Genomic DNA, 27,333 nt, shown 5'->3' on the forward strand with positions numbered 1-27,333 from the left:
AATTGATTTACCTGGCACATACAGTATACTATATATATACAAAAAGACAACTGGCACTAAATAAATTTACACCCCAGAGGAATATCTTTAAAGAAAAGTGGCAGTTTATTTGTCCATTTTCACTACTGGATCCATTTTACATATATATCAATCTGAAAAAAAAAAAACATGATATAAAGTGTTTCTGGGCACTAAAACATACTAGAGTAAATTCATTACAATATGCATAAATGCTTCAGAATACTAGAAGAAAAACAAACCCCAAAAGTGTTCTAATTATTGATTGCACAACAAACAGTATGATAAACCTTAAACTATAGGGTGTTATCTAGGGGAAAACTGGATAAATCTTTCGCATAAATAATCCATGCATCCATTTTCTAACCATTTTTTCCAATTCAGGGTCACGGGGAAGCTGAAGCCTATCTCAACAAACAACGGACACAAGGCAGCATACAACATAGATGGGATGCCAGTCCACTGCAGGGCATACACAGAAACAGACACAAGCACGCACGCACGCACGCACGCACGCACCCACCCCCAGGGACACTTTTCCTCAGAAGCCAGTTGACCCACCAGCATGTCTATGGAGGAAACTGGAACAGCTGGAGGACACACATACAAACACGAGGAGAACATACAAACTCCATGCAGATATCACACCAGGAACCGAACCCAGAGCCCCAGCACTGCAGGGCAGCAATGCTATGTTAATTCGGTTGACTTGTGTGAAAAGTTTCATTTTGTCCACATTCTGTTCAAAGTTACCACATTTGAAATGTTCAGACGTCAACATTTTGCTGCAAAACACATTTTAATTTCCTTTTAACAGCAAAGATTATAGTTTTTTTTTTATAACCGTTCTTCCTTTATCTTTTATTGTGGAAACATCCTTGAGAGTGGTCCTAGTTTAAAAAATGCACACATAAGGACACAGCAGTTTGAGATGCAAATCACTGGAATTCAAATTCTTCAACACCCAAATAGGTAACAGCCGATTTAAAGAAACTGAAGGTACAGTAACAGTCTCCTTCCAGCTTTACAATTGTTCATTTAAAATGCCTAAAAAATCTTAGTTTCAAACACTGCTTTATTTTTTAAAAAAAAGCATCTATTTCAAAGTCAGGATTATGCGACTTGTTTTTTTGCAAATTATAACCACTGACACTGCTTATTAGTTTGGATGATAGCTTTTGTTTCATAATTACACAGCTCTTTCATGCACCGATAAAACATCACCCTTCACAAGTTTAATCATACAATAGCTCCAGGACTACCATTGATCTGTCAAAAAGATTCTAGAAATTGTTCTACAATTAAGTTGCTGCCAGGTTTAGTGTTTCACTATGAAATTACTTAAACTCGCTGAAGATCTTACTTTGTCTACAGGCCTCAAGTTTCAAAAATTAAAAAAATAGATTAATCTAAGTTAAGTCTAGACTAGTTTGCTTCATATTTCCATTTTAAATTACTGCATATAATACTCATTCAATTTGTACATCCTACTGTTCTCAATATAAACAAATTATATATGCTCTCATAAATATTTCCTAATTCATGTTAAATGATGTTTCACTAGTGATATAAGTAGGCCATCTTTTTTCCTATTAAGACATCTGAAGATAAGGAAAATATATTATTTAAGTTTTTCTAGTTTCTGTGCTCCTATAAATACATTACCACAATTAGGAGCAACATTTCTAAAGCTACAATATCATAAAATCAATCTATACAGGTGTACTGTATATTACAGTTCCTTTCATGTTTTTGCTATTAGCCAGAAAACTGTACAGTTGTGGTGTGCTTCAGAAAACTGAAAGATAAAGATAAAAGACAACGAGACCCCAATAGCTTCAGCAGAGGAAATACGTAACTACATTGATGAGGAAGACATAAAAAAAATGATGTCTGGGTGTTTTCTGTGGAAGCACCAGGTCTCAGAAATAAGGGGATACTCCATCTTGTTTCTGTACGGCTGTCTTCATACTTAACCACATATGTTTCTGCATTTTACTTTACAAAACCTGGAGCAAATCTTGGAAAATGCCATATTTAATGGGATCAAAATGTTTATTTTTATGACATACACTTGATTTACTACATTTTCATACTAAAGAATATAAGAATTATAAAGTAAAAACAAAAGAGTTCTCTATTTGTATAGCCATTTTTCTGATAAATACCTTATATTTCTTTTGTATTAGACTGCAGATGTTCTCCCTATCTAAAGCACTGAACTATAAGTGCAAAAATGTGACACTCCTAATTCTACATGCTAGTCAAACTTTCTTATAAGTGGTTCATTTGTTAAATTTAACACATTTTTCCTCCTGACTACACAGAAGGTATTAAAGTCTTCCTATTCAACACAATTTAGTAGATGTAGACTTTCTACATATAATGTATTATTTGGCAGTATGGTTCACACAGACATTGCGAAAATAGTCTTAGAAACCAGCTGTCTAGTTCTGTATGAGGGTACAACTTTTTAAAGTATCAAACATTGTTCAACTAACATTTTTAAATTATATTTTCTTCTCTTTATGAGACTAATATACAATAAATATAAAAGTATATGTACTACTTGAAAGTGAGCACTCTTACTGGGACACTTATAGAGGTATGTAGTATTGTCTGTAAAGCTGGAATACGTTAAAATACAATTTCAGAAAACGCTCGCATTGACACAGTGAAAGTGGTTTCTGTAGTTTTAGTTATACCCTTCTGTTTTTTGTTGTGTGAATATTAATGATGGATATCATCAGACAACTCATTTAATTAGCATAACAAAGTTGCATATTGATTAAAGGCAAACTGCAAATTGCAATACAGTTGATATATCAAGTAGTACTTTTGCATCTAGCATGATATTTGTTCTGAAGTTTTTAATACTGGTACGTACAGTACTTCAGAACATACTGTTGAATGAAACAGACTTTATTTCAAGGTCTTATCTACCACGTCCTAAACACTCCAACTGTTAATGCCTGTTTAAAAGACTGTATTTGTTTTAAAATCCATTAACCAATGCATTCTTTTTTATAAAGAAATATTAAATTATAAAATCTATTAAATAATATAGTTAATAATTTTCAAGACTCACCAAACCTAATATACTACAGGAATGTTATCTGTACATGAATCCAACTTGTTTTAAACAGCAAAAGAAACATGCACCTTTGTTTGCTACAGTATTTTGAATTAAACATACTTTAGAACACATTATTGTTCCCTTCATCTAAAGTAAGAGATCAGCTCTTGCCATCTGAAGGCATAGTACTGAATTAAAGACACAACATTGTACCTTCCACAATTAAATCTGTTAACAGCCGAACAGTTACAGCACCCTTATTAAAAACTGAAACTCTTAACTTAAAGTTCACTTAACACACACTAAACACCCGTTTCTCCAATTTTTTTTCCTAATTCATTCCATTATCAACAAAATTAAGAAACGTTCAAACCGAAAGAAAAAAATCTCTTGTTAAATTTAATTTCAACAGAGGCATAGCAACACCACAACCCTCTGCATTTTGCTGACCCTCAAAACCTGCCTGAATTCTTTTTTTTTATTAAGTCTTCTAACAATGCTGCAAACGAATATCTGGCTAGCTTATCAGCAACGAGAAATTACATGCACAATCGAGCAAAACGTGTTATCAAATTAGAACTTTTAAGATGACCTAAAAGATTCTTAGGGTGATTTTAACAAGAAACTTTACATCGCTATTAAATACACCTTTCAATAATGTTTACATTAAAAAATCAGGAAAATATGTTCCTAAAGAGCATGCATAAAGAAGTGGCCAACTTTACATACTTTGTCCAAAAAGCATTTAATAAAAGCTTTTCAAAAGATCCTCTGCATTTCCCGCTTTCCAAATACCTTTCAGTGTTAAACGTACAAAGCACAGATCACAGCTGATTAATGTAGGTATTAACATGCTTTAAAACTCTCAACATTTGAACTACTGCTTTCAAACTGATATTTTTTCCTGATGCTGATAAAGGAAAGTGCCCAGATCTTGATCTTGATAATTCAGATAGGACTTTTATAGTTTTTTGAAGGTGACCCATGAATTTTCAGACCCACGGTTTCATTTCATTTCCCTGAAGGGAGAATGCCAACAGCTTGTTCAGACTCGACCAGTTGTAAGAGGTTATTGTTTTTAATTTGGTTAAAACTGGTTCTTTAAAAACAGTAAAATCTGCTCAAAACCAGTGGGGTTTGTGTATTTCAATACTCAATAATCATCCGTACTAAGGAAACCTTTGGGTACTGCTGTTTCCAAACAGGTGTTTTGTGTATTAACAAATCATTAAAGTATAAGAAAAAATTATCTTTATGCCTTTTTTGATGTTGAAATTTATTAGCTCAGTGTATGGCACCTTGACAGCGGACGACACCTTATCTATGAACCAAGTTTCAGCCAGCCAGTTTACTGTCTATTTCCCTTTGCTTTAGTTTTGGGACAACTAAAAAAACCAACAGCAATGGTGGCTTAACACATTCCAAACCATTTCCAGTCAACTTAAAACTCACAACAGACAGTACCTTAAATGGTCTGATACTTGCAAGGAGAAATGCTCCTTCTACTTTAACCAACTTTATCCCCAAATACTTGAATTTCCTTTAAAAAAACTGGTGCTGCCAACACAGCAACTAGTACAGTACGTTGTCAATCTAGTTAGCAGGTGTTTTAAAACAAGTCACCTGCCTGCTATTCACAACTGGAAAGCAAGTATCTGAGGTGTCCTGAAAAATAAAGGCTTTTATTACCTTTGTTGCCAAAACCTTTCCGAAAAAGGATAGGATTCTTGGTGTGTTTAATAAAAGGGTACATAAGGTGCATCCCTTTAACACAAATAAGTAAGAAATCATTTATGGCTTTAATGAAGGATTGGAAAAAGGATCCTTCACTTCTTGTTTTGAGCTCGGAGCTGAGCAGTCTTGGCGTGCTCCAGTTTTGCCTGGATGCCTGCGGGTTTTTCGAAGAAACGGACGATCACAGGCTCATTGAGAAGGGAAGGAAGGATCTGCTCGAAGGAGAAAGACCACTCCATCTCTTCTGGCTGTAACCCACCCTCTGCTGTGCTTGGCATGCTGGGGCTGCCTGGGGAGCTCTCAGATGGCGGCAGGGCCTTGCTCTCTGGCTGCACGGTGTCCGACTGCACTGGGGCAGCCTGGGTAAGAGTGCCAGACCCTTGCAGCCTTCTTCCGACTTCCTCCATCTTCAGTAAGAGGCTTGTGACTCGAGCGATTGCCCGGTACAGGGACTCCTCCTCTGGGTCCCCATGGAAAAGGTTGTACATCGTCTTGGAGAACTGGATGAACTGGGCCTTCAGGACATAGAGCGAGGTAGCATTGGGATTCATTCCTTAATTTAAAAACACTGGGTGAAAGGATTCATTGTGGATACCAGCAGGCCTTCAAATAACCGGGTCCATGCGAGCACTGCGCTTGCTGGGTTTCATTACAGTGGAACTCACAGCCACCTCATTGCACCCGTAATTGAAAAGATAAGCAGATTAATTGACATCTTCATTATCCTGAAATCTTAACAATAGAAGTTCATTTCAGGATAAGTGGTATAACTTGAAATGTAACATAAAGTCTACTACTTTTTAGAAACATAAAGAGAAAAGAAAAGTATATTTAAAGGCAACATACTGTAGGAAGTAGACTGACATTAAAACATGCAATATCCCACCTTTCCAAATCCTGTGTTAATTCATTGTATACCAATTACTGATTTCAAAACACCTGTATGGTAGCTCTTTGCCATTGTAGCACATGCACATTGCCAGTGGAGCCTCCTCAATCTGCACATATACCCTGAGGTGTGGCTCAGAATATACCGTCACAGACTGCCGCAGACTCTTGCCCACTCAGGCTCCAGGCACACCAGAAATTTAGAAACACTTATGTGCAACAACATGCTGCTTTAGGCCTTGCAGTTAAACAGAGGGGGGTAAAATTGTTTTTAGCTCTGAAAATGTAAATAAAGGTCTTCTGGGAAAAGATCGTGTGAATGCAAAATCCAGTTTTGTATAGAAGCAAATTCAAAACAGCAATCACTTAGAGATAGCATCTGTATTTACAGATGCTGTTATACATACTTATGCATACACCTACAGGTTACAGTAAGAACATTAAAGCTGGGACTGAAATCCCTATTTAGAAAGGGATTCCAAATCTTTATTTAGGGATTTTGTGATTTTACAGTGTAAATGTAACATACATGAACTGGTGATGTAATGACTCACTAATTGGACTATTGTTGTTTTCTGCTATATATAAAATAGAAATTTTGGCCACATGGATGTGCACATTATTTACTGCACATTGCATGAGTTATAACAATGTCATGACCATAAATGTGGACATTTTTCACCAAAAACCACACTCTGTACTTTTATTAATTAAATCAAGGTCTTTCCATTGGGTTGACATAAGCGCAAGTAGCATAAGTTTCCTTACCTGGTTTATTCTTGGCAAATCCTTAATGCTTTCTTCTTTTTTGAGGAGCTCATCCTGCCATTGTTTAAGGTAAGCCTGAAGATCGACTTTACCTTTCCCTGAAAAAAAACCAACAGAAGTGATTAGTTTAGATCAAGGATTTTCAATCCCAAGTCTCATGATGTGTAAATTCATTTGCTTACATTGTAGATGCTTATTGTGGATGTGTTCACCTCTAATTATGTTTTTAAATTTTGATCATTCATAAAAATCTATTTATAATAATTAAAAATTGATTTATCTATAATTAATTAAAAAACTATTTTTAAACAGAGTGTCCTTACACGGGGAAATATTTCTTTAAAAGGGTTCCTTGGGCCAGAAAAAGCTGAAAATCTCTAGTTCTTACCATCAAGTACTCATTTAATCACCTGTTTGAATTACTTCATCCAATTCAGAATTGTCACTGTGCACAGCTGACTTTGTCACAGTTTAGTTTGGTGTTACTTTCACCACAATGTTTCTCTAATTCCCTGCACCCCAGACATCTTGCAATATGGGAAGTGCAGTTAATTCTGACATCTGTTAACTTGTTTGATTAAAACAAGATGACTGTGATAAAATTTAATCCACAGTAGCACTTAATAAATCTGAATAAAATTCAGATTCTGCAAATGTACTCTAGCCGTGAGTACAGTGCACTCACAGTAAGATTAATCATTTATTAAGCAAATCATTTTCGAAACTTCCTTCAGTAACAGGAATTAGAGGTACACTGAAGTAAATGTAAACATGTTCAAATGGATCACTCTCATTCATGAGTATCTGAACACTAACCTCAACAAAGAAAAAGCACGCCTACTCCCAAACTGGTCTACAAAATGTGAAATTTCTTTAATGCCGTAATAACATTTAACATAGGGCCAGCACTGGAGGAAAAAAAACTATCTGAAAGGCAGTATCGGAGATGTCTGATAGTGATATTCCTACCTGACCAGCTTCTTCCCTGTACTGACATTTCCTTTGACTTTAATTTGAAAAGCTCAGCTCATTTGCCTCCTGTTTCATGTATTATTTCTAGACACTTCCACTGCTTTGCAGCAACACTACATTTCATGAACAGCAGTACATAAAAACTGACTGTATCCGTGTATTAGAAGTATTCCTTTTTTTATAGAAATAAAATATTATAGCCATGGTAGCTGACACATGAATAACCACAAGGAATCTGTGTAATAAAAACACTCTCAAAGCCTATTTAAGCTTGATTGATTATCAATGAAAACAGCTCAGTCCAGGGCATTCTCACAAGGAACAGCTGGGCCACAAAAGACCTCAGGCCAAATACTTTCTCAATGAAAATTAACTTCAGCAGGCTTTCAAGCCATTTATGTCCTGAGCATGGATTTATTTATATCTGTGAGAGGAAAAATGTCAGCTTTATTATTTTTCTAGTTATTGAAACTATGAGATGTTCAACTTAAACTGAAAAGGGACTGTGTATTTTAATGTTAAGACCGAGTGTTCCCTGCTGCAACAACTATCAGAGAGAACGTTTTCTGTAAGAAGATTACCTCTTTCTGGGCTTTTCCTGATGACTCCATCTTCAGAAGCATCTGGTAAAGACACTGAAATGGATAAATAACTGTGTCACAAGACAAAGCAGAAAAACATCAGACTTCATCCCTATATACTGAGTCTTTCATATTGCTGCTATGAAAAATTAGGCACCAGAACTTTTGAGAAGAAATGCTAGCTTGCAGTTGGTCACCACCCTCTCATTTGTTGCTCAAATGTCAGGTTTTCTGGAACTTTGACAGGCTTTTGGTTAAGAACTATAACTGCCTTGTCAGAGATCTGACTCTTGCTCAAAAGATGGCACCTAGATTCTGAAGACTGATGTAAAAGCAACGCACAGCAAATGAAGGAAAAGAAAATGAAGCTCTCTCTCAGACAGTGAAGTGGATAAAAGCAGCAGAGGTGAGAAAAGAGAGAAACAAAGCTGACCATTCAGGCGACTCAAGTGTGACAGATCTTCTTTAGAAAAGCTGTTGCCTTTTGAGAACACAGGACTCTCTGTTTCTATCTCTGTAAATGCTGAAAGACATACAGCAGTGAAAGAAAGATGTTAGAAAGGCAAGATACTGTAAGTAGAGAGAAAGGCGGAAGATTACAAGTCAGTAGCTATTAAGGACACAAGGGAATGTCCTGCTGTAGCAGTGAATGGTAAAAAAACAAGTTGGATTATTTGTAGTGTTAAAAAAACTATAAAATAGCCTAAAGGTTGAGACAGTTTGCGATAGATACAGACAGTAATTCGACTGAGCAGAAACAGTAAAGTACCAATACTGAAACTACCATTTAATGATAACTTGACTTTTATTATCCTGATTTTTGGAGTGACAGATTTACCTGGTGGTAAATGTATCTTGAAAAGGAATTTCAGTTTTTCCGTAAATGTTCCGCTGTATGTAACATCTGTAAACACAAAATAAACATACAAAGGGGTGCTGATGCTATTGTTACTATAGTGATGGTGTATCTGTAGTTCACTAATTTAGACCACCCACACATCTCAACGTCCCCACATTACTTTATAGCAGATTTTTGTTTGTCAGTGGCCTTGAAGCTACTCAAAGTCTATTAGCCACTGCAACCCAAAAAATTGTTCTGGAACTTTATCTTGATAGCAGTACTGTACATGTTTTTGTTATGATATCCAGTAATATTTCTTATAGCAGATTTCTTTAGAATAAAGAGTCAAACACAAACCAGAGGCCTCAAGTAGAAACCGCTGAATGAAAGCCTCAGATCAATTAACTACTAAGTACCAAACGGGCCAGATACGAACATGGTTACAAACAACAGGGTGCCATTCAGCCCTTCTTATGTTTAGAGAACTCAAGAATGTAGGTCAATGGACTCCTGTTACCCAGGGCACAGCAGAATTCTTTGAAGTTGATAAGGCCATCTTGATTTTCATCTAGGAGGCGGAACGTCCAGAGAGTAAGGGCATCCAGGTTGGCACAATGGGCCCAGGGACTCAGAAGGAGGAAGAGGGCACGGAACTGGTGGTGACTCAGCTGGTACTGCTCGAGATATGGCAGGCTGGGGTCATGGTGCAGGAGGATGGGGCTGTTCATCGTCCAGTAACAACTCAGGAAATGCTGCCTCTGTATAAAGCCGAGACCCATGAAACAGACCACATGCTAAAACCACAAGCACAATCAGATTTAAGGCTCTATGAAATTTGACCAACTGCATGGACATCAAGAAATTGGCCAAATACCATGGACCGCTTTTACTTTTTTGAAGTATTCCTGTTTCAATACATAGATGAAGTCTTTTGTACAAACAATCCTTAACCAGAACTTCCACAATCACACATCATATTAATCCTCATGGATATTGAGAGAAAGTGGTCATTCTTTCATTGACATCATTGTGTTATGCTCAATATACTATACACATAGTGTAATACAGGGCAAAAGTAAGGCAAGGTGATGGAAAGTTAAGTGTATTGGCAACTGATCATACAAAATAGTATCCACCAGGAGCTTTACATAGAGAATGAAGTAAGCTCTTCAGAACTTCCTGTAATTTCACTGTGTATCATTCCTGAAAAGGATGGATTCTAATTTTCATCAAAAGAGGCTAAAGCTGAAACTGTAGCTCCATCTTACAAACCGCAGTGACATCCTTGTTACAAAGATCTACTTGAAAACAGACACGCATGAAATTCCCTAAACGTTTGACATCACAGAAGCCTTTGCTTGTACATACATCCTATTTGAAAAGTTGGACAACCAAGAGTTACCTGAAAAATTTGAAAGAACAGGAACTGAAAGTTTGTGTTTTTTTTTTGTGTAGTAACTGATAAATAACATGTTAATCTGTAGAGTCAGATGTTTTTCACCCAGCATTGTGGAACTGGCTAAGCCAAATCACTTGTCTGTTGTCCAAAATTTTAATGCTGAGCATTCCAGCACATGGACAGCTCCAAGGAAAGCCATTAAAATAAACACAGTGAACCAGCTGATACTCAGTTTTGATAAGAAAATATTTAAAAGCCTTACTGAATAGTCTTACTGATTTTCAGGTTTTTAGTTCTCATTCATCATGTCAAATTTTGCATTATGGTTAGGGTAAACCACCGCCATCTACCTGTCTTGTTACAAAACTCTGCTGGCATCAATCATTTTAAATTTCTCATTAACTGGCTAGATAACAATGCCATTACAAGTATAAGACATGAAAGGCTTTCATTCATACCTTGAAAAGATTGTAAAGGTCTTCCAGTTCAGTTGAACTAAACTTCACCTCCTGAGACACAACTCTTAACTGAAAAATAAGTTACATTATATTTTCAGAAGCTTTTGGAAACAGTGTATTCAATCATCAGAGGGCACAGACAAACCAACTCTACACAAAACGTTCATCATTTTTATGAACAATATGAAACAGCAAGCTATTACAAGCTGACAGAATATAAGCGAAAACATCTGGAATTCCTGTTCAGATGTTTAAATATTCTACTGTTCCCAAATAGCTCTTAAATTTCAAGAATTTTAATGGTAACAGGAGCATATATTACTTACAACATTTTGTTTTGTTGTGTCTTCTAAAGTCTGGATCACATACAGTTTGTTTCTTCTCCTCATGCTCTCCACTTCCTCAGATCGAATGCCACCATATTTCTAAGGATTACAGTGTTCTTTGTAAGCATTCAGCATTAAATTACTTATACTTATTCAGAAAAGTACACAGTTTAATTCAGACTGCTCCATTTTAACACACTGTTGATAGTTTTGAACTATAAATTTCATTCAATGGACAGCTTTAGCACTACCTTAATGATTTGTGCCATCAATTTAGAATCACCAATTATTTTCCATTCTATCCATCTGTTTTGGAATCACCACTCCAGGCCCGGCTTGTGACTATAAATCCTGCACACAGAGGAGAATGAGGAAGTGCAGGAAGACTCCTCCAACCTGCCCAAGCCAATCATCTTGTTAACACATATTTTTTTGATAGTCTGGCTATGAAGAATATGACACAAAAAAGTCTGGTTTGGTATCTGAAGACCCTCATCCACAAAGATTAAAAAAAGATACATGGAAGTAGTATCCTGATGGAAGTGTGTAACAATGACGACCACGTTTGGCTCTACAAAGGTGAATTTGAATGAATACTGAAACACAAGACTACGAAACTACAACATTCAGAATAAAATGAAGATTAATATAAAGCTTATATTGTACAATAAAAATAAGCTAGAGCTATTTTGCAATGAGGTTTACATGCTTTTATTTTAGTTTTAAAACTCTGTTATAAATCTTTAGGAACATCTGGACTTAATGCTAGCCTCCGTTCTCTTTCCAAACAGCCAGGTCAGCCTTTACAGAAAACAATCCAATTGATCAAAAGGGTATAGTACCTCATAGGAGTCTTTGATAAGGTCAGTGATATCCACTCTGGGATGAGACTTATTCCCATCGCTCCCTACAGGAGCCTGTTGCAGCACAGTAGCTGGCAAAGGGCTGTCCTTGTTGGCAACATTGTCAAAGAACCTGAAAATGAGATTTTATTAGAGATACGAAAATAAAAGCAGTGAGTCGAAAATATATTGTAGCAGATAAAATGACAGTTATGTAGTGTGGCATTTTACTCTACAGTACATAATGCTATGATGTAACATTAACCATTATGTATACACCTACTGTGATTCATCTTCTACAATGTCAAAAGTACACTTGCCTTCTAAAATCACCTTACTGATTTGGCGTAACAGCAGAGCTGACAAAACAAGTACTATCAAAAAGTCCAGAGAAGGGAAGCAGTATCAAGGAGCCAAAAGTGCCTTACTTGTTGAGAACAGTGACAGCCTCAGCATCATCACGGCAGGTGAGCAGCCGGTCCATGTTGTAGTCCAGCACAGCCAGCCCCAGCTGCAAGATGGCCTTGATGCCATCGTAGAAGAAGCAGTCCACTACATTCACGGCGCTCTCGATGGGTAGCACGCTGATGAACAGAGTCAGGAACCAGGACAGCGACACAGACGAGAAGAAGGTCATGTCTGTCATGTGTTCAGTCAGCTGGGACAGGCGCTCCCTGATCAACTCCTCAAACACAGCCTGATCCACTAAGGCTCCTGCAGGCGCACACATTTGTGGAACCGTGTGACTGACAGCACAGCACACCAATCAGCTCAACAGGAAGAACTTCTTAGCAGTGCCAGACACACATAGTAACAGTAAAGTCTGTCTACTTTGGCTCCAATGGAGGGATGAGGCTTCTTTAAATCATCTCCTTGGAATCAAAATAGCAATGAAATACGAGATAAAAAGATACTTTTCTTCTCTCTTTCCAAGCCATTTACGATTAAAAAAAAACCTTGGAGTTAAGATCGTAAAAGCTGTACTGCCTACCTGTAGGTTTTTTGCAAGTTATTTAGACACATTTTTGCAATTCCCTAGTGTGGTGCACAAATTATTAGGAATCTGGTTCGATTTGCTAAGCAGTTTATTCTATAGGCACATAAAAAGGATCTTCTATCTGCAAAACAAGTGTAAGCCAAGCATGTGTGCACAAGCACACAACAGAAAAAGTTACAAAGCACACTGGCTAAAGATTACAACCAATTCTAAAACTGGAAAAAAAGAACAGTGCAGTAAGGAGATAAACCGATGCAATACCTGGTAAGTTTACCTTTACAGCCCTGGAATGAAACTGCCCACTTACCGATGATTCTCCGGTTGAAATAGTCTGGCAGCATCCTCTCACATACTGCCACCAGCAGCCAAAAGGCCTCCTCTTCTTTTGCATACAGGAGCAGGACTGATGTGAGAATGTTCATCGCCTTCACGAATCAAAGACAAAAACGAATGAACAAGAAACATCTCCTGACAAAATGCCGTTTCATGACATAGCTTTAGAAAATGCAAACCTCCAGTCTTCAATTTGGAGCAGTTGTGGAACGGGGTGGGGTTACCTGACAGTATCCAATTTTGGGGTTCCTGTAGGCGTAGGCCGTGAGCACCCTGCGCAGGGCGGAGATCCCCGTGTCGCTCTGAAAGGCGGGGTGCTCAGGGAGAGAGCGGTGCAGGTCCCTCTCGATCTCATCGGTGGCCAAGGTGCACGTGCCCATAGACTTCTCTACCAGCTCAGTGTAGTAACCAGGGTGAGTGGCCATATCATTGACAGCACCTGGGAGATATGAAGAAATCTCTGACTGAAGAATCCTATTTTAATTTTCACTACATTTTACACTTAATTTGACTACATTAACGAATGCAGAATTTCCTTCAGACCTACTGTAAGGAAAATTGTTTAAAAGCCCTTGGGCTTTTAGATGAAAAAGGAAACCTGCATGGTTGGAAACATCTTTCATTTCACAAAGTCAGATTTTAAATAAACCCCAGAAGTCTATTTTTACTTTCCATTAGGTAGCCAAGACCATAGAACAGGTATCAGTTTTATAAACTCCCAGTGCCAGTGAGAGTAAACTACTTGCTGTTATGATCATATACTGGCTTTGAAGATGCATATACTGGAACACAATGGCTGCTGGCAGTCATTCAGCTAGTTTCTAGAAGGATTTATCTGTTCAGCCAGAATGAGCACCTGAAAATAGCAGCCACAGCTCTCCTCGTAAGGCTTCGGGAACACCACGGACAATGAGGTCACGGGTCTTCTTCGTGCGGAACATGCTCATTCCCCGACCATACTCTGCAAAGTGAATGTTCCACGACTGCTCCTTCATCTTCTCTTTAAGCTGTTAACACATCAATGAAGGATGCAGCAAGACACATCAGTAGCGTAAAGTACCTGTCAGTACATTTTGCAAATTCTGACAAGAAAAAAAAAAACAGTATTTATTATGTCTTTGTTTAGCTCCACTGGGCAGCTGAACTTCAGTTCTTCTTGTAAATACAACCTGGAGCACTAGAGGGTACTACTGAGCACTTTCCCAACACTGCTATCTTCCTCATGCATTGCACCTGTAGTTGTCACACAAGGGACAATGAAATAATACAATTTACCTTCACGTCTCCAGCATGTTTTGTGTATTGTGTACCCAAGCATAATGCAGTGCTTTCACTTTATATTGTTTGTTCTAGTCAGTAAGGTAAAATAACTTCAAATTTCTAAGGGATTAACCTTTTCCTTTATTATTAAGAAATGATAGTTTTTAAGTTGATTGCTTTCTGTTACTAATATAATATAGGAGTACCTACAAATATGACTTATTTTTGTGTCACTGGTCCCTGAGGTCTTATTATGTACATGTAACCCACAGGCAAAACGTTGACCAGAGATATTTCTTATGGAAAATCCTTAACTGCTATAAAATCCACCTCCTTACATTTTATAACATACAACTCACCAAAATGTCTTCATTTTTCAAATAATTTTCAATTAATTTGGAAACAGTCATTTTATCACCAAAACGAAGTTCTCAATATTTGTAAAATACTGCAGGTATAACAAATCACTACAATGCTGTAGCTGATGAATGTAACTGGATTAGGTTTGTCTTTCAGTGGTTTGAATCGATGTCTTCTCATGTTTGTTCCTGGAAACTAAAGGGTATAAAAAGGTCGTAGGGACTATAAAGCAAGATCATTTCAAAATCAATAACACAGAATAAATAGAATGCACTAGGCAGAATTGAGAGGGAAGTCCTCATCTCACTCTGATTTGAAAGTAATATGATTATGGGACAGTTAAATTAATTTGGTGCCACAGTCATCTGAAAATACTTAAGCAATCCAGGAGGCCCGGTCTTTCTGAGCAAAACATTGCTAACTGAACAATACAGCTGACACAAGACAAAAAGAGCTGGCATTTTCTGCTGCATTATTTCATGGAAGTAAATTCAAAAGACTTTGGGTGCATTAATATGGCATTGAAATAACCTGGCATAGAGTAATTTATTTGAGCACAAGGCTGTGTGTGCACCCTTTGCATCTTAGATAAAATAAGTTGTGATTTTCATAAGCCAACATGTATTGTGCATAAAAAAATGATAAGCCTCATGCACAATCTTGCTCCAGCTGTCACAGAACATAAGGTGAAAGCTACAGGGAAATGCATGCAGGGTAATTACAGAAAACCATCGCTGTTTTCCCCAAGAACGAGGAATTGAACTCTACTCAGTAAATCTACCGTGTATCACACTTGGATAGATCTTTCAGGTCCATCAGCCTATTTTAACATACCATTTTGGGATCCAGGTTTTCTGCATCTTGCGGATGGAAGACCGTCATCAGGGCCTCCGTGCTAACGGTCTTGCTTGTGCCTTTCTGTCCCACCATCAGAGCTACCTCCTCAGGATTGTCCTCAAAATGCTCAATGAGACTCTGACAGGCCTCAGTGATCTGCTGAGGTATGAAAGGTGCTCCATTCAGCCTTTGGGCAAAATCCCTTTCCACCATCAGGGAATATAAGTGATATGTTCTCACACAGATCTTGACAGTAGATGAATATGACATGAGAGTATGTGGGTGGATGAAAATTGATCTCAAATGATTGAAATTCTTAACATTATCCACATTGTCACTTAACATTATCTGTATTTTTAAGAAAGATTAGCACTGGAGCAATAAAAGATATCCCAAATCTCTACCGAGACAGAACGGATGGTTTATCTTTTTGTTAAAAGGCATTAAAATTAATTAATTTCAGCTCAAGATACAAGATTAGTTTTAACAGGCACCCTCTGTTCCGGATTTTAATATACTGTTACATGATCTCTCAGTGACAACACTATTTTTAATGATGCACTTAACTAGTGGCGAGCATTTCAAGGTGTGTTGCAAGTGCAAAATAACAGAAGATAATCATGTTCTAAGAACCACAAAACACAGACCAAAGCACTGCCATTAGTTTAACAATTAAATGGCGATATTTCTATTTACAAGACATACAATTCACAGGGGATGATTAAATGATTAAATATTCCTTTCGTTTTTTAAATACAAGATTTATCTACCAGCTTTAGAGGATTCACTGTGCATGGCTGCCACTCTCAGATCTCAGTGTTGGAGAAGGATCGTCATGTTGGCACACTTTTAAGCATGCAAGTCCAACTCAAAGCCAAAATCCACATGAATTTAATGACTAATGAAGAGATGGACCAGGGTCTCCTCTTTCTTTGACAGCCTTAATTCCCTCATGCACCTGTTGCTAAAGGAAGTTAATATGCATCGACTCACTGCTTCAGTAAAAACAGTATGTTTCTAGATGATGGGAAAAACCTTTAAAATGCCATTACAACTTAGCCATTTGAGTTTGGCTTGAAAAAGGAAAAACTACTAATTTGGCAAAGCAACTGTTCAAATAATTGTGGACTAGGAGGAAGAGCAGCTAATCATCGCGTGACTCAGACAGCCTAACAGTGCTGCTGCCTGCACAGGCTGGCTGAGCTACACAAGCCATCAGACATTGGTTGTTAAGCAATGTAATTATATATGATACAGTGAGAAGATTTGTATGTTGGGATCCTAAAATGGATTTTGTGTTGAATCAGTGTCAATCCAGACACAATTCATCATCTTTGAACTACAGTGAAAGCAAAAGGATGTTCGGATTTTTCTTGGCACTCACCCTTGCAGCCTGACTTTTCCTTTCTTTGTAAAGGAGAAATCATGACTGTAGAAGGTACTATATGTGCAGATTTAGGACTGAAAGCCCTCAAAAGGGCATCCAACTGGTAATCATACTGTACAAGTGGCAGGCCTGTCTGAAAGCAAGGATGAGCGAGCGGATCAATACCTCTCTTGTGCCGCTGTGCTGGGGGCTGGCTGCTGTCCCACACCTCATCCGGATTATATAGGCAAGGCGCTCAAAATCCCTGACCTCTGAGAAGCGGACAGCTCTTTTCCCCCTGACACACACAGTCAATGCTTTGTTCGCACTGTCCGACTTCTCCACTCCAACAACCTGCCAGGATGTATCTCATTAAAACCAGGAAAGATCCCTTCCAATCCCATGAAAATGTGCTTCGTACAGTTCTGGTCTCATCACAGTCATGGCAGACAGTATTTGGGAAGATTTCCACTAGTTTTTACCTCAAGCCGATAAGGTCTCATTATGGAAAAAGCAAAGGATGTGAAAACCATAACAGCATACTAACAAAGATTTAAATGTCAAAATTTTATTTTTTTTAAAAAGAAATATGTAACCATTCATTTCTATCACTTAATATGTACAGTATTCCATTCATATATCAATCTCCAACCTTTACAGAATTACAGTTCTTTAACTTGGGACATGGACTAACCTATGCTGTAGAAAACAGTGTAAAATGCCATTACATGGGCTAAAAAAATAATGAGAAGATCAGGCCCGTTTGGTCATTAGTTGCTTATTGATCTCATCTAGCTATTTCCTAAAGCAGACCAAAGAATGTTTGCCTTAAACCACATGACTGAGAAACTTGTTCCATACTCCCACAAGCCTTTGGGAAAAGAGGCGCCTCTTGTTCTCAGTTTTAAAAGCAATTTCACACCATTTCCACTTCTGTTGTCTGGTTGGCGATTCACTGTTCATTTAGAAGCTCTCTGAATTGGCTTTGTCAGCACCTCTGAGTATTTTGAATCAAAGGAAATATCCATAAAATCATGGTCAGAAAGGCACAAAAAAAGTCCAGATATCTTGTGCTGTCCAGGAGGGCATCGAAAAAACAGCTTCTTACCTCTCGCACGGGGATGATGACGTAGCACTGGCTGCCGTCCTGGCTTGCAAAGCAGAGATAGTTCTCGGAGACGCAGATCTTGCCCAGGGTGTTGAAGTGGCTAAAGGGAACCCACAGGAAGCTCTCGTGGACCTCCAGCAGGTTCTCCTCTCGCGGCAGCCGGAAAAAAGCCCTGAACTGCTCGTTCCGGGCCCGCGTCTCCAAACCTCTGGGGGAAAGAGGGTGAAGGGGGAATGTAAACGAAGAAATGAAGCTGGTCACCAAGAATACCTCATGTGAGCAGAGTAGCAAACAGAAAGCTAAGATCTGTAAATCCCCAAATACGTAGTATTGTGCTATGACTTTACGGGGGAACAGGTAAAGGTTCATTCCATCCTGAAAGGAAAGAAAAGAACATAAACACATCTTTTTGACTGTGGAGCCTTCTTCAGGTGTCATGGTCCCATGTTGGTTCTGTGGTGTAATGGTTAGCACTCTTGGCTCTGAATCCAGTGATCCGAATTCAAATCTCAAAGGAACCTGAACTTTGACACCTGAATAAGGCTCCATAGCCAAAACGTTGTGTTTCTTTTCTTTACTTTTTAGCATGGAATGAACCTTTACCTGTAACTTTGCAGCTTATGCACGTGACGCAGTCCCCTACTCAAAAGCCTTTGCATAAAGCTCCGAACAGGAGCATATGAATAAATACAAATGTTTAATTTTATTTCTCTCAGTACTCTCAACACTATAAGGCAGTATTATTATTTAAATCTGAAAAACATCCCTTTCTTACATTTCAAGAAAAAACACTGAGGCAGTATGCAGAGCTGGGTTTCAGGTATATACAAGAAAAGGCCTATTCACTGACTGAACTGACATTCCTTCACATACAAGTCAATGCCATGATTTCTGTACCTCTTTGTGACCTGAAGAGGGTCACTAAGAGCAGGATCTCCTTCGAAGGTTTCCTTGTCAAACAGTCTCTTGATGGCATAATCGGCCAGCTGCTCCATCAGCAGGAAGGTCTCATTGAGGTGCAGGAACATAGAGAAGTAATGGTCTTCCCCCCGTGCAAACACATGAATACTCTCAGTCAGGATCACATTGGAGGTCTTCTCCAGTTTCCATATTTCATCCCATGAAATAATGAACTTCACTGCCAAAGAAAACATGTTATTAACGTTTTTCCTCTATTCTACATTATTGCCACCTACTAATTAATAAGACAGAAACCATATCTGGATACCAATCATAACCCCAATAAAAAGTGTATTTTGTGAGATTTAAAGAAAATACAACTAAAGAAAAGGATCACTTGAAGAAATGTGAAGTAGAACTGCATTCTCTGCTCACCCTCAGATCCAAGCAGAAAGGAGTAGAAACTGAGGAAGTTGGTGCTGAGATAGAGCCAGCCCTGACAGGGCACCCTCCCCCTCCAGTAGCTGCAGGAATAATAGGTAACAAGCTTCTCTTTTTCCGGCAGGCCAAACCACTTCTCGAAACGCAGCAGAGCCTCCCGGAACTTCTCAGGATCTTCTTCTTTCACAAGAGAGCTTTTTCCTTCCTCTGCTATCAAGCCCTGTGAAATGAACAGAAGTCCCTTTTAAAAAAAAACAACATACCAGACTGAAGCCTTGCGCACACTGCACATCTAATAAGATGGATAGCAGACCAAATGCTCATCCATTCAATCATCTATCTATGTAACCATTGATCTTCCAATCTAGCCAATCACACATCCCTCTGCATATCGGTCTCTCCATCGATTCACCCATTGGCCCACCCATCACCCATCGGTCCGCCCATCACCCGTCCCTCTGCCCATCGATTCACCAGTAGGTCCGTCCATCAACCGTTCCTCCACCCATCCATTGGTCTGCCCATCATCTATCAGCCTATTGGTTCTCCCATTATCCGTCCCTCTGCCCATCCGTTGGTTCGTCCGCCCATCCATCACAGAGTTTACACACAGTGTAGTCAATTACCATATACATACACACTATTTTAACAATTTAGCAGACATATGAGGATATGTTGTAAAGAGTCTGCATAAAGAGGTCCTTATTAAAAATTCAAGTAAAAATACTTTGAAGAGATTTAACCTACTCATTATTAAGCAACGTATTTTAATAAGAAAATAAAAATAAAAAAGTCAAAAGATTCAGTTCAGCTAAAGAAGCTCTATTCGTGTAAAATAGTATCTACTATTTTATCTACAACTGAGATCTAAAATACTTAAATCAAAAAAGAAACCCACTCTTATTTTTCCCTGGACGAAGCTGGTGATGTCTTCGCTGGAATCAAAGACCGAGAGCGTCCTCATGACATTCTGCTCCAGCCACTTCCAGTGTTTGACAATCTCCTCTCTGGTGGCACCTGAGTGAAGGAGAAGGTTAGAATTTCATGTGAAATCCTTTTGAATCGGTTTATTTTCTACACACTCTAACACAAACAAAAGAAAGATGTTGAATTGTGTGCCCTCTTTGAAATGATCACCTTGCTTTAGGATTATTTAAAATGATTCAGTGCAATGTTAAGAGTAATAAAAACAAGTAGGTTAAAGAGCACTTTTAGGTTAATACCACTAGTTGACCTTATGGTTTCCCCTGAGGTTATTACAGTAGCATGAGATGCCTGAGACAGCTTTTGAAGCAATAATTTACATCACTGCCTTGAGGTACCCTCAGGAGCATGCTATTTACTTTAGAACAGGGGCCAAAGACAAGGAGATTTTGAAAAGCTGACACAGCACAGCAATTCCATTTGTCAAAGAACCAGTGTATTTACTGGGGCAAAGGGGCTATCAGAAAAGCAGTGATGAAACTTCTGCCTCCGGGTAAATGAGTTCCTTACCAAATGCAGTAAGTCATGGCAGTGGATCAATAGCTCAGATTTCTATACTCATTTTCCAAAAACATAACATGGCCAGCTTACAAAATAGCACCCTCATAGTTTTAACACTGTAGTATAGAAAATTAGGAAAAAAAGAATGACAAAAGTACAGCAAACCTCGTTCAGATGGAAAGCTATATAAAATAAGGAACAAGTAATAGGTTTATTCCATGCTGAAAAGAGAAGAAACACAACGTTTTGGGTGTGGAGCCATATGCCACACCCGAAGAAGGCTTCACAGCCGAAACATTGTTTTCTTTCTTCTCTTTTCAGCATGGAATAAACCTATTACTTGTTCCTTTGCAGCCTATACATGCTGACACAGCTACCCACCTGAACTATTTAAAATAAGGCCTTGTAGTTGCCATGGTAATACGTGTACTTTATTACAAGTAACTGTTCATACTTAGCATATGTTTAACATAAAATAATATGATCAATGTGGAATAGCTTATGAATACAGGCTGACCTCTTGTATATTCAAAATGAATTAAATAGGAAATTACATGTTACTTTATGTACAATGCAAGTTGTTTTTGCAGACACTTATTGCAGAGCCTCATCTTTCATCTGGAGACATTTTACCTGTCCATATTAACTATTTTATCCCATCTGTTTCTCTGCTTTCACTGCACAGTACAATAAAAATACAATAACTACATATAAATATTCCATTCTTTGTGCTCATCACAATAATTTATTCACATCAAAAGACAAAACAGATGCCGAGTTTCATAACCATGCTGCGTACCACTGCGTATTACTGCTGGGATACAAAGTAAAGCAATGGTTTCCTAATATTGAGCTGTCTAATTTTACTTTAAAGGCTTCAAACCTTACCGTAATGTTAACAAACGAAACTATTTTACTCCGTTAAACATGATTTAAGGGCATTCCTACACAGAAATACCATTGTTCTAGTTTTAAACAAATGAAGTTCTGATGGGTTTGTTCTCACCACATGCTATTGACCAGTAAACCTGGGAGTCGGGCGTCTGGTGGAGTATACGGAATGGTGCAACTTTAGCTGTGGAGTCCAGGACCGTGTCTAGTGTTCCCACAAGGAGACCTGTGTCAGTGTTCACAGAGAAGGGGAAAAAAAGGTTACTCTGCAGTACGTAACACTACTCTGCACTGCTGACAACAGAAGGTTACAAGGTTACAATGCTACAATGCAAGGTTACAATGCAGCTCATTGCCATGTACAAATACAGGTCTGCTTCCTCTTTTCACACCCTTCTAAACCTGTCAATATGAGATTATTAATATACAGGTCACAAGTATTGGAAGCAGCAGTGTCAAAGAGGAAACAAACCTGCATCGTGCTATTTTGCTGCTTGGTACAGTTGTATCCAAGTATTGGCAGGACATTTTGTTGTATTGAGGCAACATGAAACGGCAGTTTATTTAGAAAATTAATTCGAGGTCACCTTACACAGAGCTACATGAGACTCAGAAATGTGTTCTGTCAATGTATTTGCATAAGCAAGACTAAGGAAAATTCACACTAAGAAGAAGGGTACAAAACAACATCAAAGTCTTTGAATAGCCCTGTGAACACAGTCTCAAGAAATGGAAGGTGCATCGTCGCACACAGACACTGCCTAGGCCGGGGTGTTCCTCCAAAATGAGCCACCAGGTAAGGTGGAAAACTGTGAACAGGAAAAGGAACATCCTCGTCCTTCCCTAAGGGGAAGGAAAGGGACTGGAAAGCTTGTTAGGCTTGAAGGAAAAATGGAAGGAGCAAAGGACTGGAAAAGTCTAGAGGAAAATCCATCCAAGTCTGCTAAAGACTTAAAACTGGGGTGAATATTCACCTTTCAACATGATGATCCAAAGCTACTCTTGAGTGGCTTATGAACGAGAAAGTGAACTCCTTGTGTAGCCCAATCAAAGTCCCGACTTTACTCTTATTAAGAATCTGCTTAAAGATTTGAAAACTGCTGTCCATAAATGATCCCTAAGCTTGAATGGGCAGATACTGTATCAGTGTGCAAAGTGGGAGCAACTTACCCAAAAAACGTGGAGTCATATTTGCTACCAAAGGTGCTTCCACCAAAAACAGTTCACAGGTTTGAATAAGCAAATCAACATATTTCACTTTTTTCTCTATAGTTTTTGCTAACATTTACTGCAACAATGAGACACCAAGAAAGGCTATGAATAATTTTGCAAAGCACTGTACATACACCAAATTAGTTTTCCAGTAGCTTTGGGTTTCTCATAGAATAGTTGCCACACTTAAAAAAAAAAATTCATATCCGATAAGGTAGTCAAGCCCTATAGCAGTAGTTGCCCATCCTGGTCCTGCTGATCCCCATACCTGTTGGTTTTTGTCCCTGCCACACTTTCAGTTACGCAATCAAATCCTGCATTGACTTACTAATAAGATTAAAACGAACTGTTTGCCCCCAGCGCTTAAAAATATTGGGACTTTAACCGTTGTATTTGGTAAGTGAAATAAAACTGCAAACCTGTGACTAGAAACAAAATGCAAATTCAATTAGAGTAGTTAGTTAGATTGCTAAATTAAGGTAAGGGTTCGATTTTATAACAAAGGTGGGATGGAACGAAAACTGTTAGGTGTGTGGGACCCAAGGACCAGAATTAGGAACCACTGCTCTATGGCATGCAGTGATAACACACTGTAAAGAGCTACTTTTGGCTTTAGTAACTATTCACAGGCTTCTACTCCTTTTTTTAGCAGAACAGTATACATTGACGATATATTATTTAGTTATTATTTATTATTTTTTTAAAACTTCTGACAGGCATCTTCTGTCTCTCATGGGTTATTTGATAAATTGAGCAGCTTTAATGTGTCTATGCAAAGTTTGCAGTGCAGATCCTTGAACATGGAATGGCTTTCAAAAGAGGCACTTCACTGGAGAGTGGGCAGCAAAGTGCTCATCCCAGACTCCTTAGCTCAAAAGGATACCTCACTGAACGTACAGCCCACTTCAGGACATTACTTGCTAATAAGCTGTAATGACAGTTCAATATGCCTCTGAATCAGTGACCTTTCTGAAAGCTCCCCTTTCATTGTACTCAAAGTCAACATTTTAATTTGGTGAAAATCAGCCAAGATGGTTGTCTGCAAATTAAAATCCACACAAAACAGTACTTATAACAGTTCATTCCAAGCTGTTTAAAATAGTTGTGTAACTAAGTCATCAGCTTTTATCCAAACAGCAAGCAATAAGGTCTTCAATGCCACCTTTTAAACTGTTTTAACAATCAAAAATAACCAAAAGCAGACAAAAACTACACACACAAATGTTTCTAATTCATTATTTTTATTTTTTTAAGGAGAAGACTTTTTGAAATGTCACTGAAAAGACAGCATTGTCTTTGTTTTCCCTTTAATGTTTATTTTCTTACACTCTGAGAATAAATAAATAGGAGCCTTTTGCCTGTAATCATTTCTGTACGTTCTTCCTTATGTATTTATATTACTTATGTCAGACACCAGCCTTAAATGCTATGGGATAAATCAAGCATTTGAGATATACTGTACTTTAACACAATCCAATAATTAACACAAACAACAGCATCAACATACAGTATGCTGAAGTGAGATTACACATCCACTTTCATTGATCATTTCTAAAAATACTTGTCTTTGAAAAATAGAAGCACATTATTTGGAATAGTGCTCTTTTTAACACTTTATTCTATATAATTACTTCATCTAGTGGAATTCATAACACATATTGTGCAGTCAAAACCTGTCAATTGCTTTACATTTCTTTACAGAAATTAATTAATTCTCTATTTCTGCAGTGACATTTACAACCACAGGAAGCTTCTGTCTTCCTTACTGATGGTTTTATTGCTCATGAAAGAAGATTTTAACACAGGCAATTAGTGACTTCTAATTTTCCCAAAGCTTTTAATAGCTATAGATATGAGCAGGATTGTTCTTCTTTCCATTTAATTTCCTAATTATGAATCTCGATATTAAAGGTGATTTATTGTTATTGATTGAAATATGTGTGTTTTCACAATCCAAAAATACTGTTCATCACCTAACGCACACATTTATAGCCAGGCTGAGTATTGTTGTATTTATACTTCATAAAAATATCAAAAGAGACTCTGTCCTATTCCAAACATTAGCATATAGCTGGTTTTTGCAGGTAAGATTCACAGCAGTCCAGAGCCTATTCCAGAATCGTAGAACACAAAGTGGAACAGCAGTCCATCAAAAGGCACAGATACACATACTGTACATACAAATATACAAAGGCAATTAAGATACTTTAATTGACCTTAACAGCATGTCTTTAGGAGGTGGACTGGACAGCACCCAGAAAAAAACATGAGGTGAACATGCAAACTCCACACATAAGGCACTCAAGTCTTGACTTGGGCCCGGGATTCAAAAGCTGTGAGCCAATAGGCCAACCTGCCACATCGCAGATACCACCACAAAAAAAAAGAGCTCCACTGTACGTTTGCTTGGATGTGTTTTGCATTGTCCATTGAGTCAAGCTCATTTGCCTTCCACGCAATTTTTAAATCTTTCAAAGCAAAAATAAATTCTCAAGAGAAAACAATAGAAACAAATGAAGCAAAGGTCAGCGTTTGTGCAATTACACATCTGCTGATTAACTTCAGAGACTGACAATTTAAGGATCTAAAATCTGAAGCAAATTTAAGGGCATTAAATGTGGTCGCCTTCATCAAAGTAAGGGGAGGACTGTAAGCCCACTGATTAAGCTTTAGTAACTGAAATGCCTACAGCTGTCTCTTCTTACCCACCTCATTTACTTACATTAAAAAATGAAAATCCATTTTAGAAACACTTTGGACTTGTCAAATCTCAACAGCAACTAGTAATCAGCAAACCATACTGTACAATACAAGATCAAGAACATTCACAACTAGGTATAAACCACTGATCTCATAATGTTCATTAAAAAGATAAAACAACATAGCAGTGTTCTGTCCATGTATATACTACACCAGAGTGAAGTATTATTTATCTGGTAGTGTGCTTGGTACTGATTTGTGAATGGCTTTTACTGACCTTGTCACTTCTTGAAGAGGGGCCAATCTGTTATGTCAGCGAGGTCACACTAACAATGATATAGTATGCAAGGTACAGTGACAGAATTTCTTCAGTAAGCAGCTGTCCTCTATTATGTTAATGTCTATACACTCCCCATGCGTAGTGTATGGACAAGAAATGTTTTCAAGGTTAATGATGTCTATTGTAGCGAAGAAACATGCAAAAGCAATTTTTCACACATGCTGTGCACATAATAAAAATTGATCACCAAAAAAAAACACAAAAGGTGGCAATAGGAGGCATGCACAAGTATTACATTTTACTTGAGTGAAAATTACTGCTGTCCATATCTTTTTTAAGACATTAATAGCTGCAGTATTATGTATTCTAGCATACCGTCTGACAGGAAGAATATTTTGAACTACACTACTTTTAAGGCTCCACCCAAAAACACACCTATATAAAAAAAAAACATCTTCGAAATTCGGAGCCGTAAACACATCTGGGTCTATGACACTGACAGCGTGCGGATTGTTTTATCATCTCAACATCTGGGGCTGTAGCAGCAGAAGACAAAGGATTCGCTAAAGAATGGGACCTATCATGCCAGTCTCTGTTTCGATAATATTCTGCATAATCACAGAGATCGTGACACCAAAACAGCATACTGGATTGAAAGAGTGATGCGGTATTCGTCCTTTCTCTAGAATGGTGATTTGCGGACATGAACTCTAGGAATGAAAAGTTCATCACTACGCAAGGACGGGCACAGCAGCAACGATGAAAACATACCGACATTGATCAATTAAATAATAATTAAATTATATTTCTCCTAAGGAGACTGCAACGTGCAGTTTGGTCACTTAATGAAATTGTAAAGTTACATTTAAGGGAAAAAAACGTTCCGCAGTACATAACACCGTGCAGCTGCTGTATAAACCATATTTAAACAAAAAAAATAGGTTGCTGACACGCGTTAGTGGTGCAAATTCTTATTGTTACGGTAAATTACAGTGCAATGCTAGTTCTGTACCTGTTAAGCCACCTCCTCCCTCTCCATATCCTCGCCTTCTCTGCAAGATGAAATAATCATTTGACTTCTCAGTGACCCAGAGCTTTAGGGCATTCTTCAACAGCACTTCTTCAGGTTTTAGCCACATTTTGTAACTCAGTTGTTTCAGAGTCGCACGACAAGGGGTTCATCGCCAGAAACACCTACTCCCCATAATTGTTTCTGTTTGCAGTTGAATCATTTCCCACGTAGGCAGCAAGCCTGCCAAA

The 27,333-nt window shown here is 38.1% G+C and overlaps 1 protein-coding gene across 3 annotated transcripts; it reads right to left on the reverse strand.

Moving 5' to 3' along the window:
* Positions 1 to 86: 86 nt before the first annotated feature.
* tbc1d8b (TBC1 domain family member 8B) lies at positions 87 to 27,333 on the reverse strand. Of its 3 annotated transcripts, none has more exons than XM_015351461.2 (21): positions 27,086 to 27,333; positions 21,997 to 22,107; positions 20,404 to 20,522; positions 19,500 to 19,725; positions 19,062 to 19,302; positions 18,165 to 18,372; positions 17,243 to 17,410; positions 15,688 to 15,849; positions 14,090 to 14,240; positions 13,458 to 13,672; positions 13,208 to 13,325; positions 12,332 to 12,617; positions 11,904 to 12,036; positions 11,062 to 11,160; positions 10,736 to 10,804; positions 9,396 to 9,636; positions 8,876 to 8,941; positions 8,471 to 8,560; positions 8,038 to 8,091; positions 6,485 to 6,582; positions 87 to 5,343 (listed from the first exon to the last, which is right to left on the reverse strand). In XM_015351461.2, the coding sequence occupies exons 1-21, from the start codon at positions 27,210 to 27,212 to the stop codon at positions 4,921 to 4,923; spliced, it is 3,405 nt and encodes a 1,134-aa protein (XP_015206947.2). In that variant the 5' UTR covers positions 27,213 to 27,333; the 3' UTR covers positions 87 to 4,920. The 3 variants fall into 3 exon arrangements, with proteins under 3 accessions (XP_015206947.2, XP_015206948.1, XP_015206949.2); XM_015351463.2 differs by having other exon boundaries at positions 5,296 to 5,381; XM_015351462.2 differs by lacking the exon at positions 8,471 to 8,560.

Source organism: Lepisosteus oculatus, chromosome 8 (assembly GCF_040954835.1).
Source record: "Lepisosteus oculatus isolate fLepOcu1 chromosome 8, fLepOcu1.hap2, whole genome shotgun sequence".
Lineage (NCBI taxonomy): Eukaryota > Metazoa > Chordata > Actinopteri > Semionotiformes > Lepisosteidae > Lepisosteus > Lepisosteus oculatus.